The sequence below is a fragment of the Alosa sapidissima genome, chromosome 14, assembly GCF_018492685.1.
Source record: "Alosa sapidissima isolate fAloSap1 chromosome 14, fAloSap1.pri, whole genome shotgun sequence".
NCBI lineage: Eukaryota > Metazoa > Chordata > Actinopteri > Clupeiformes > Clupeidae > Alosa > Alosa sapidissima.
In genome coordinates, this window is record NC_055970.1 from 20,902,806 (window position 1) to 20,915,557 (window position 12,752).

Sequence of the window (12,752 nt, forward strand, 5' to 3'; positions counted from 1 at the left end):
TCTTCAGGCTAACCTTGGCCATGTACTCGGTGACTATGTAGAGGCTTCCTCGCTCCTCTACGATCACACCCAGCAGCTGCACAAGGTTAGTGTGTCTCAGTTGCCTGAGAGAGAACAGAACAGAGAGAAGAAAAAAGAACAGAGAAGAAGGGAGGAAAGAGAGTGAGAGTGAGAGTGAGAAAGAGAAAGAGAAAGAGTGAAGAAGCATAGCTGAACCAAATGCACGTAACAGTGCAGTGACAGCAGTGTTGTGTGTGTGTGTGTGTGAGCACGCTCAGACTTACGTCATGACTGAGGCCTCTGCAATGAAGGCCTGAGCTGTGGCGTCGTTTTTGATGCATTTCACGGCCACCTTGGTCCCCCTGTAGTCTCCCACCATCACATCTAACACACACACACACACACACACACACACACACACTTCAAATAAAGAACACATCCAATACACCCAAATTTGTGGGATGTGGTCCTACAATAAAGGTTCTCATAAACCTGTAGTCTAACACTAAACCAAACCAGATATTTCTCCACCATAGTATAGCCTACACCTAATTATACGACCTTGACGTACCAAGACTTCTGGCTGTGAACATACATAAAGCCAGGCAGTGACACGCTGACAGAGACACTTACCGCCAAACTCCCCTTTTCCAATGGACTGGATGAGCTTCAACTCTTTTCTGTTTAGAGCCCACCCGCCTTTATTTAAACAGGGAAGGGAGTGACAGACAGAGGAGGAGGGAACAGTGGGAGAGAAATGGGTCCAAACACAAGAGATCATATGGATTAGCATTGCAAAGAGGCCTGAGATCATATGGGTTAGCATTGCAGAGGACTGGGTTAGCATTGCAGAGGACTGGGTTGGCATTGCATTGCAAAGAGGCCTGAGATCACATGGGTTAGCATTGCAGAGGACTGGGTTAGCATTGCATTGCAAAGAGGCCTGAGATCATATGGGTTAGCACTGCAAAGAGGCCTGAGATCATATTAGCATCGAGAAGAGGCCTGAAATCATATTAGCATCGAGAAGAGGCCTGAGATCATATTAGCATCGCAAAGAGGCCTGAGATAATATTAGCATCGCAAAGAGGGCCTGAGATCATATGGGTTAGCATGGCAAAGAGGCCTGAGATCATATGGGTTAGCATCGCAAAGATTGTACAGCATGGTGTTACTCTTCAACACAATCAGGTCTCCAGCAGTCAATGCACTCAACATTTAACACTACAGACTCCATCACACACACACACTTACAGGCTTACAGCCTGGCTTCTGATGTTGTACATAAAAGTTGTACATAAAGGTTGTATATAAAGCACACGGCACACACATATACAAAAGCATACATTCAGACATGGCACACACATATACAAAAGCATACTCTCAGACATGGCACACACATGCAAAAAAGCATATGTGTGTGTGTGTGTGTGTGTGTGTGTGTGTGTGTGTGTGTGTGTGTGTGTGGTGTGTGTGTGTGTGTATTCACACTTGAGCCTGCTGTGGCTGTTGAGCATGCAGGATGGCCATGATCCAGCGGTGAGGGACCAAGTGTTATGTGAATGGGACAAAGGGTGTGTGTGGGAGAGAGTGACAGAGAGTGTGCTTATGAGACAATGGTGTGTACATCCGATGCCGTAAGGTATAAATGGTATGGAATGGTGTATGTATGGAAGTAAAAAAAAAAGCTGTAGTGTTGGTGTGTTAGGGTATAGTGTAAGTGAGTAAAACAGTATAGTTTAGTGTGTGTGTGTGTGTGTGTGTGTGTGTGTGTGTGTGTGTGTGTGTGTGTGTGTGTGTGTGTGTGTGTGTGTGTGTGTGTGTATGTGTCTGTGTGAGAGAGAGATCGACTCAACAGTATAGTTTAGTGTATGTGTGAGTGTGTGAGAGATTGACTCAACAGGATAATGTATTGTGTGTGTGCGTGTGTGTAAGATTGACTCACTCCTGGAGAACTCGTCCTGGGCCGCCACCGTTCCCTCCATCAGCTTTGGCTTGATGAGTCTGGTGCACAGGCCATCGGCATCTTTGGTGTAGTGCTGCACACACACAAACAATTAACACATTAAAATCACCAATATACATCTTCAAACATTTTAACATTTTGTACACACAGAGGGAGCAAACAGAAAGAAACAGGAGAGGCAAATTCTTCACCACACACACACACACACAGACACACTACTGCATACACTACTCTATACAGTAGGCTAGTGTAGATACGTGGATGCAGCCATAGGCTCTTAGATCGCAGAAAGTTGTAAGTGGTATTTGCTGCTGGGTTCAGTTGTCCCTATCTGGACACAGAGATGTGTTAAAAACACCACAAGTTGTGTTATTTTCAACACATACACATTTTGAACACATTTTGAATTTCCCCTTGGGCATCAATAAAGTATCTATATATCTATCTATCTACTGTGTACACTCTTGACATGAATAACAAAAGCAATGTGTTGGAAACATTACATATTGTGTTGTCCCTATCTGGACCATAGAGATATGTTAAAAACAACATAGTCTAGGGCTTCCCCCTGTGAGTGAGTCATGGGGCTTCCTGCTGGTCTGGGCCACGCTGAGTGCGATGGATGAGGTTCTCTGGGGAGCAATGCATGCTGGGAACAGAACCATAGCTAATAGATCCGTCTGAAGGGCTACTATGGGAATGACTTGATCGAGACCATATGTGCGTGTGTGGGTGTGAGAGAGGTCCTGCTATAGCCTTCACCGGAGCTAACCCAATCATATTGATCAATCGCCCCCTGCACACAAACAGGCAGAGAATGAGGGAGGAGGAGGAGGAGACAAACAATGCTGTTAGATGTTGGTCAGAAATCCCTATATGTATACAAAACAGAAACCTGACCGTTTGCGTGCAAGTGGCAGATACTCCTGACATAGGTACCTTGCACCAGGTGTGTGTGTGTGTGTGTGTGTGTAGACAAATCACACAGCTTCTGAGGCCGCCAGTGACTAACTCGTCAGTCAAGCTCAGCCACCCCTGCAGCATTTGTCATGGTAGGGAGGAGCTGAGGCATCTCAGGGCTGCATGTGTGTTCTGATGAACAGACTGAGACTATTCCTACAACCACCAGCAGGGGGCATAAGCAGTGTGCGTCACCCCTCTCTGCTGCAGTCACCGCAACGATCGCACACAAAGCCGGATTCACAACCCCTATCTCTCTCTCTCTCTCCCATGACTTCCATTCTCTACGCAGTGATTCGCATGCAGCTACTTCCCCACTTAGGGAATCAGCACATGGCAGCACATCTACAGGCACTAAAAAGAGCCCTCTCACTGCAAGGACATGAGATCCATTCAGCTTGAGTTTTTTTTTCTTTTTTAACTCACTTAACTGGAAGGGAAAACATCATACACACACGATTACGGACACAAGGGCGACACTCTGAAACATATGGCTACTGGACAATGATAATGAATGCCAAGCTCACAGAGGTCTGAGCGCACACAGCCAGACAGTTACAGGAGTCAACAGCTGGAGTCGTACTGATGAAAAAAATCCACGCCCAGTGTTTTCAGACAACCGTCTGGGTTTGCTAAGCACCCAGTCAGTCAGTGTCACTCGGAGTGACTAGTTGAGTGGAATCGGCTAGCTTTGTGAAGCGTGGATTTTGTGGCTCAGGAGCCTGGAGTCTGCACCTCAGGGGGGCTAATTAGGAGTAGAGAGCCGGGCCAGAGAGGTCTGCAGACGGAGCACAGGGAGGAGAGGAGGAGAGGGAAGAAGAAAAGAGGGATAGAGAGATGGGAGAGGAAGAGATGAGAGGGTGGAAAGAGGGAGAAGGTGGAAAAGAGAGAAAGAGGTTGTGAGGTGAGTGAGAGAAGATAGAGGAGGAAAGGAAGGAAGGAGGGAGGGAGGGGGAGAGAGAGAGAGAGAGAGAGAGAGAGAGAGAGAGAGAGAGAGAGAGAGAGAGAGAGAGAGAGGAGAGAGAGAGAGAGAGAGAGAGAGAGAGAGAGAGAGAGAGAGAGAGAGAGAGAGATACTGCCTTCAATGAACTCTCAATAATACTATTCAATTAACCAATGTAAAACTAAGTGCTATTGTTCACAAATCTCAGTGAAGTGGTATGTTTATACAAATGTCTATATCAGTTTACAGGTATGTGTATATGTTTTGTCTCTGTAGTTGTTTTTATGTCTTACCTTCAACATGTACCAACTGCTTTGGCAATACAAGTTAATTTCTCATGCCAATAAAGCAACTTTTGAATGAGAGAGAGAGAGAGAGAGAGAGAGAGAGAGAGAGAGAGAGAGAGAGAGAGAGAGAGAGAGAGAGAGAGAGAGATGAGAGAGGAGAGAGGAGAGAGAGAGAGAGAGAGATGGGAGGAGCGACAAATCAACAAGAGCAGCGGTGAACCAAATAAACTACCCGAGTGAGGGGAAGTGAGGAATTACTGAAAAATGAGCAGTGACCGTGTAGTGTGATGTGGACTGTGTGTGTTTATGTGTGTGTTTATGTGTGTGTGCGTGTGTTTATGTGTTTGTGTGTGTGTGTGTGTTTGTGTGTGTGTTTATGTGTGTTTGTGTGTTGTTCTTGGAACTTGTGGGATGATCCTGCCCAAATCCCCATGCCTCTGGGAAAAAGATCAAGCTTAATTAAAATCTGATTGCCTACAATTTAGCAGCCTCCTTATCGGAGGATGAAAGCCTTCCACCTTCAGATTCAGCTCTCTCTCTCATACACACACACCACACACACTTTCCCATTGCCCTGAGATGTGCTCTGTTTTTCACGCATAATGTGAATAAAGAACAGCAAAGAGTGTTTGGAGGTCCAGAAGAGAGACCAGGATAGGAGATTAAAAGAGATGAGAGGAGAGAAGAGACCAGTGGAGGACAAACTAGAGGAGAGGAGAGGAGAGAAGAGAAGAGGAGAGAAGAGAAGAGGAGAGAAGAGAAGAGGAGAGAAGAGAAGAGGAGAGAAGAGAAGAGGACTCTCCGTGTGTTTACAAGGACAACAGGGAGCCAGTCAATAAAACAATTAGTCTAAGCAGCCAGCAAACAACGCTGCCTCAATGCCAGCATAAGTAGGCCACGCTAATGACCCACAGGAAAGGTAAAATGAGAGTGTGTGTATGTGTGTGTGTGTGTGTGTGTGTGTGTGTGTGTGTGTGTGTGTGTGTGTGTGTGTGTGTGTGTACATGTTTGTTTTATTTATTTTTCATGCACCTCAGCGGTTTCTGCGCAGCAATGATTTGTTCCCCGGACCAAAACTCAGGTCTGATCACACAAACACACCTCTACATTACTGCACATACTGGACACCTAATTGTGCAGTTGCAAGCACACACCCACACACTAAAATACACAAGAGTCTTTATTAGAAGATGCATACCATAATAGAACACACACACACACACACACACACACACACCTGCACACTCAACAAAACGCAGATATTCCTGCAATTCAGCAACTACACATAAACACTTGTCTGCAGCTTGACAACCACACACATTCCTTCTCACACTCACACACACAGATGTGTGTATTAACCTCACCTCCACCAGCTGCATGAGGTTCTCAAAGAACTCCTCCTCGTCGATGCTGAGCTTGCCGTTGTGGTAGATGATGCGGTAGTGCTCCACCTTGCCGTCGCAGCTGACGCAGAGCGTGTAGTCGCCGGGGTAGTTGGTGCTCTCGCGCACCAGGTAAAGGCCCGTCTCGGGCGGGTACAGCAGACGCTCCGCCATCTCCCGAGAGATCTTCCCGTGGAACCATCTAGAAGCAGCGGAGAGAGGCACAGCGAGAGAGGAGAGATGAGTACGAGGATACCACCGTGAACACAAGCATATTGCCCGCAGGTCTAGCACTACAAAGGGATCCCAGTACCTTCAGTCAGTGCCATGGCTTTTTAGGGCATCCACCCAACCCACTTTTGCACACCATTTAAACAAGGGCCCATGAGGAACATACAGAAACACTGACCAGCTACAACAGTGGGGACCAATGTAACACAGACATGTTCCCATGGCTACACCAGCAGATCAGAATACTGATTCACGACATTAACAAGCATATATTCTCAGGGAGAAGCCTTTGTGACTGGACATGAGCCTCATCACGATCATTATTACTAACACCAGGCAGGCAGGCGCACGCGCACACACACACACGCACACACAAACACAAACACAAACACAAACACACACACACACACGTTTCCAGTTTCTTTTGATAGCTTGTCATCACTGTTTAAGTTAGTGATGGGCTAGCTAAATTTGAGTTCTCTATGTTTGATATGGAATATAAACCTCCCATTCTATACACCTTAGCTTTGGCATGTTGGGCTTTATGTTAGTAATGTGCCATGAAAGTCAACAGATCCTAAGAGACTTTACACTGTACATGAGCACAGGGAGACTACTAAGCATTTGATAAAGACAGAAGGCTGCTTTCTGCTACAACAAAAAACACACCAAAGGAGATGCAAAGACACTTCAGAGGTTCCAGAAGCAGCTACCTGTTCCTTAATACGCACACAAAAACACAAACACTATGCAAACACATCAAACAGCCTGTGCTATGCCTCTTATGGGACCTTGCCAGTCACTTGCCCTGCACAGTGCACACCTACAAACAGAAACACACACACACACACACACACACACACACACACACAAGACTACAGATCAAAGAGTTGCTCCTTAACACACACACGCACACACATGTTGGAGTGTGCCTTAGAGGAGTAACTGCCTGGCCGTACTCAACCCACTGATGACAGATAACACACAAACACTCCTGCTTCGGGCTACTGGGTGTGTTGAAGAGAAGTGAACATCAACCCGACACTGTACTCACACAAAAATGTACACACGAGCTGCATTGCGTCTTCAAAGAGGCTAGAGCTGCAACTTGGCTCTGCGCACGTGCGCACCGCACGCACACACAAGACTGTGAACTGGCTCTGGGTCTTGAAGGAGTGGTGAGCTACCTGGCCGCTGTGACCGGATCAACAGGGCGTGTTGAGCGACTGAGGAAAGGGGAGGAAACTCACCAAGCAGCAGTGCAATAACAGGAAGACGTTCCGACGCGGGGACGAGTGCAATGTACAGCCACACACACACACACACGTCAGAGATATATACAAGCCTGCAGAGAACAGAGGCTGGCACTGCCATTTCAGAACCAAGACCTGAACCAGGACTAAATATAGTCTAGCTAATTCACACAAGCCTGTTGCAGCAATCCCAATAGAGAGACAGGGTTGAGACTCCTTAAGAGACTTGACCCTGTGATGGTGGCACAGTGTAAACGCACTACTAGGCCAGGACGGTGGCAGGTCAGGAGTCACTATATAGATAGTATCTTATAAATCTGGTACAGTCAAAAGAGCACACGTGCAGAGGGATTGAGTGAGGGACAGAGAGAGAGAAAAGGGGGAGGGGGAGAGAGAGAGAGAGAGAGAGAGAGAGAGAGAGAGAGAGAGATGAAGTGAGATACACACAGACAGGCAGGAATGTAAGACAGAGAGACACACACACACACACACACACACACAAGGGCCTTGTTCGTGGCTTCTGGAAGGGACCAATCTGAGGCAGCAATCCCCTGCAGCAGCAGTAGCAGTCATGGAAGTGTGAGGGTGTCTAATTGATTGGGGCTGTTTAGCAGGTAGATCTGCAAGGGTGGGTGCGCGTGAACACAAAGGGGGGGAACCGAGGCAGCGAAGCCCCATGATCAGAGGCTGAGTTCGAGGGCGGTGGCCAGGCCAAAAGCTGCTTAGTGTGGATTGAGATGATTAGATCAGTGGGGAGGGATACTTCTCTCTCGCGCACGGTCACTCAGCGGCCTCTCTCAACCTCAAGCTTAATCTGACCGCACAGTCATCCGAGACGCAAACACTCTGGAACAACAAACACACAAACATACACACACAGCCAGTGGGAGGGAGGGGAGGGAGGGAGAGAAAGAGAGAGAGAGAGAGAAAAAGGAGAAGAAGAGAGAGTTTCTGTGGCTGCCGTTCCATCCAAATCATCTCCACATTTTCAGTGCATTTATAAAAATTTGGCTAAAGAAAATGCGAGTCTGTGCACATTTTCTACCCACTTCCTAATCCAAGAAAGGGGGTAGTGAATAGCTGTGGGCTCAAAACTGGGAACTTCACTGTAAACAGCTATGAAAATCGCAACAAATGCGAGTTGATGCAATTAAATGTTTCCATCAACTTAAGTTGCATTATGCCCTACCTGAATCAGAACAGAGAGAGCAGAGAAAACAGGAGACAGAAAACAAGAGTGAGGAAAGGGGATTTGCCATGTGAACAAAGCACAAACAGTGAGAAAGATGAAGATGAGAGAGAGCGAGAGAGAGAGAGAGAGAGAAAAACAAACTGGCATGGAGACAAGAGTGATGGAGAGATTGTGAGGAGGTACAGAAGGATGGAGTGACAGAGTATGAGAGAATAATAGACAACCGATTTAGAGCAGGGAGTCATGCGAGTCAACACACACACACACGAGGGCAAAGGCAGGGTAGGGGAAAGGAAAGGGGCAGGAAAGGTAGAGAAGCTTAACTCTTTCTATTTTCTTGCAAAAGGACCGGCAGAAAGCAGGAAAGTGAGGGAAAACACAAAAAAAAACAACAGAGTTAGCAGCCTGGTGATGAATAGACACACAGAGCCTGACTCTCTCACAGAGCCTGACTCTCTCACAGAGCCTGACTCTCTCACAGAGCCTGACTCTCTCACAGAGCCTGACTCTCTCACAGAGCCTGACTCTCTCACAGAGCCTGACTCTCTCACAGAGCCTGACTCTCTCACAGAGCCTGACTCTCTCACAGAGCCTGACTCCCTCACAGAGCCTGACTCTCTCACAGAGCCTGACTCTCTCACAGAGCAGACCCCGATGCCCAGGGAGGTGGGAGCGACACACACAGAGGAAGCAGGAGACGGGACAATGGACAAATGGACGAGTATCTATGAGCCCAGATACATGTTAGGCCCAATCTCAGAGGCTTGGCTGAGTGCTGTGCCTTGGCTGCAGTTCAGAGTTCAACCAGCAGGGGGCAGGCTGAGGCTCTCAGTGAACAGCAGGCATCGAGACACTCCGGCAACACATTATACAATAGTACAGCACACAGCAGGAAGCCGTCTCCGCTCTGACACACACACACACACACACAGAGTGATTTCCTTCACAACATTCTCCAGTCTACCCTTGAGCAACCCGTCTGATTTGACTTGTGAACCCACGGACACATGCAAACAAAGAAGCACATATTCTCACAAAGACCTCCATCCTTTGCCTCACAAACACGGGTACACACACATACACACACACAAAGAACTGCAACCACCTCCTCCAACGGACACACACATCCTCCCATTGCACTGTTCATACTCTTAGAGCTGCTGAATACTCCACATGATAAGAGGTGGCATCAGGGTCTGTGTGAGTGACTGAGTGTGTATCTTTGTGTGTGTGTTCTGTCTTTCACAGTGTACCTGTATGTGTGTGTGTCCCTAAAGCAAACGAAGACGGTTTAATCCTGGTGTTCTGGGGCAGGTTTTGTTTGATGATGATGATTTGCCTCCATAATGGCTCTTGCGCGCACACACACACACACACACACACACACACACACACACACGGGGCAGTTCACAAGGGAAGAGACAAGTGTGCTGCACAGGACAGAATTATGCAAAGTGATGAGACAGTGAGGGGGCGGACACTCTCCTTCAAAGAGGCCGACACCAACCTGATGTACAGCTCACTGACCACACCTTACCAGCACTGCAGAAAGAGAAAGAGAGAGAGAGGGATGGGGAGGGAGAGAGATAAAGAGAGAGATGGAGAGAGAGATATAAAGATGGCTAGAGAAAGAGAGATGGAGAGAGAGAAGGAGGAGAGGAAAGAGCATGGGAAAAGGAACTGTGGGAGTGTGTGGGGGGGATGAGAAGGAGAGTGAAGGACATGAAGAGAACTGGACTGATGATGGAGGAGAGATGGAGTAGAGCGGTCCTCACTGAACGATCAGCCATCTGCCAGGCAGGCCCATTTGGGTCTCAGGGCTGGATGAGGGGATGATGGTACTATGTCTACATGCGCAGGACACAGGTTGTCCAGATGTGTGTGTGTGTGTGTGTATGTGTATATGTGTGTGTGTGTGTGTGTGTGGGCGTGTGTCTGTATGTGTGGGCGTGTGTCTGTGTATGTGTGTGCGTCTACATGCGCAGGACACAGGTTGTCCAGATGCAGCTGGACTGGGGTGTATGCACAGATCTACGTATGCACTGCATAGCACTCATAGCATCATCACAGCTATGTTATGGTGTGCTTGTATGCACGCCAGTGTGTTTGCATTCGTGTGTGCATGCGAGCGAGTGTGTGTGTGTGTGTGTGTGTGTACGAGGAGCATGTAAGTGAGTCAGTGAGTGAGTGCAAAGAACATGGCATCTACTCACGGCATGAGACTGAGCTTGCCCCCTGATTTGACCCCCTCTCTCTTCTGGACGTAGTTGGCGGGGATGGTGCCCTCTCTGCCCACCTGGTTCTTAGCCTTGTACCAGTTTGGGTCCTGCAGATGTGGACACAGCACAGCACAGCACAGCACAGCACAGTCACGCCACTCTCCAACACACAGGCCACTCTTCACTAATCCTGTACCATCTCAGGACATTACAGGATACAATATTACAACAAATGACACTAACTGTGCATAAGCAGGAAATAAGTATAAGTATATATATATACTCTTTTGATCCCGTGAGGGAAATTTGGTCTCTGCATTTATCCCAATCCGTGAATTAGTGAAAAACACTCAGCACACAGTGAACACACAGTGAGGTGAAGCACACACTAATCCCGGCGCAGTGAGCTGCCTGCAACAACAGCGGCGCTCGGGGAGCAGTGAGAGGTTAGGTGCATTGCTCAAGGGCACTTCAGCCGTGCCAACTGGTCGGAGTTCGAACCGGCAACCCTCCGGTTACAAGTCCGAAGCGCTAACCAGTAAGCCATGGCTGCCCCAAATGAACAGCAGCGTAAATTATGTTGAAATGCACATTGTTAGCTTTACAAGTTACATTTTTCTATCAATTCTAGAGCGGCGCGCTCTAGAAACTTTGGTTCCTACGCACCTTGGTGACACCGATGATGGTGAGCACGTCTCCCTTGAAGAAGGGCAGGTCCTGACCCGTGGTGCCCTGGAAGTTATATTTGGCCACACACTCTGTGCCGGGTGGCCAGGCTGCCTGTGGGGACAGAAGGAAAGAGAGACCGGCATGATGGGTAATGTAGTCCATGTTTCAGCGTGGCTGAAACTGTACTACAACTAGGAAGACAAGACTGGTTTGGGCTGGGCTGGGTTGGACTGAACACTTTGTAAGCATACAAATAGAAAGGGGAAAAAAACAACCATTAAAATGTGGCCAAGTCTGTGTTTTACAAGTGCACTGGCAAATAGCCCACACATGTTGGAAACCTCAAGCTTCTGGGGAAACCCAAGAGGCAGCAAATAAATTTAACAGACCCTTATCAAAAGGAAAGGAAAGGTCATAGCAGTGAGAGAGTGTGTGTGTGTTCTCTCTAGGGTTGGGTATCGTTTGGGTTTTATCCGATACCGGTGCTAAATCGATACTTTTAAAACGGTGTCGGTGTTTGTTATTAAAATGTTTTAAATTAAATAGGTCTAAAGCATGAATTGCTTTTTTTTATTGATAAGACAAATTTGAACATGAAATTGAACTGTTATCTTCAATTTACTATCAATATCTCATTGCTCCTACAAATAATACATTTAAATGTTAAAACAGCTTGCCATGCATGCACACACAATGGTAAGCTCTGCTTTCAAGTTTACCCAGTGTAGGCGGTTTGCCATAAGGTATGTTAAAACCGCTTGCCATAGAACTGCCAGGTCATGGACATCGGCATTTGCAAGCAAGCTAATCTAACAGGGAAAAGGGGCTAACAGTTAATTCAGTGTGTTCCCAAATACTTCAAGAAATGTCATGTCTTAACCCATAACACGCAATAGTTTTGAACATGTTAGGTTACATGTCGGTGTTGAAGTGTTTAGATTCCCAGCGTTAGCCTAGTAGGCATTTTAACAGCAACTATGGCTATGCGCTAACACCAGTCAGCTGAGTATAATTAGCGATAATGTATGGAGATGGTTTCGTAGCCTCTTTGACAGCTCAGTGACATCAGGTATGTAACCTACATATTTATGTTTTTGCCAGCAAACTTTTGACATGATCTTCATATTCATTTTGATGCTATATGGGCCTCGTGCACATGAAAGATTAATATCATGCCATTATGTTGTTTAGAATTCACCTTACAACTTGCAGACAACATTTCAAATAAATGCCAGTTAGCGCATTAGCAAGAATATTGTGTAACATATAGGCTACTGTTGATGTTGTTTCATAGCCTTTTGCTAGTGTGTAGTTAGACCCACTGCTAGATTTTGACAGGAGCTCGCGAAATTGCTTTAAAGTAAGCTACCTGGGCTCACGCAAGCTGTCAAACACTGTCCACTGGCCTATGTGGTGCACCCCTCTGGTTTATACATCCAGTGTTTATGTTAGCTATCGATAACTGTGTCTGGATGTGTTGCTATCAGAGCAAGACATTAGAGATGGTGCATGACATGCAGTGATGCCTTGTATAAAAAAATAAAATAAAAAAAAACGCTATTTAAGCACCGAAATCCACGTTGTTGCAGTTACTACCGTTTGCGTCGGCACCGGTGCCATATTAGAACCGTGTTTCGGTGCCCAGCCCTA

At 47.0% G+C, this 12,752-nt stretch overlaps 1 protein-coding gene across 3 annotated transcripts in view; it reads right to left on the reverse strand.

Annotated features, from left to right (window-relative positions):
* LOC121681756 (tyrosine-protein kinase CSK) overlaps positions 1-12,752 on the reverse strand; it is a 58,544-nt gene that overhangs the window by 17,080 nt on the left and 28,712 nt on the right. For all 3 annotated transcript variants that reach the window (XR_006022274.1, XM_042061678.1, XM_042061679.1), the window contains 7 exons: positions 11,100-11,213; positions 10,428-10,540; positions 5,521-5,740; positions 1,946-2,039; positions 634-699; positions 285-384; positions 14-104 (listed from right to left, as the gene is read on the reverse strand). Coding sequence is in view for 2 of the 3 variants with exons in the window: in XM_042061678.1 (XP_041917612.1) it covers positions 14-104; positions 285-384; positions 634-699; positions 1,946-2,039; positions 5,521-5,740; positions 10,428-10,540; positions 11,100-11,213 (798 nt within the window). In the remaining variant the exon portion in view is untranslated. The remainder of the gene's footprint in view (positions 1-13; positions 105-284; positions 385-633; positions 700-1,945; positions 2,040-5,520; positions 5,741-10,427; positions 10,541-11,099; positions 11,214-12,752) is intronic.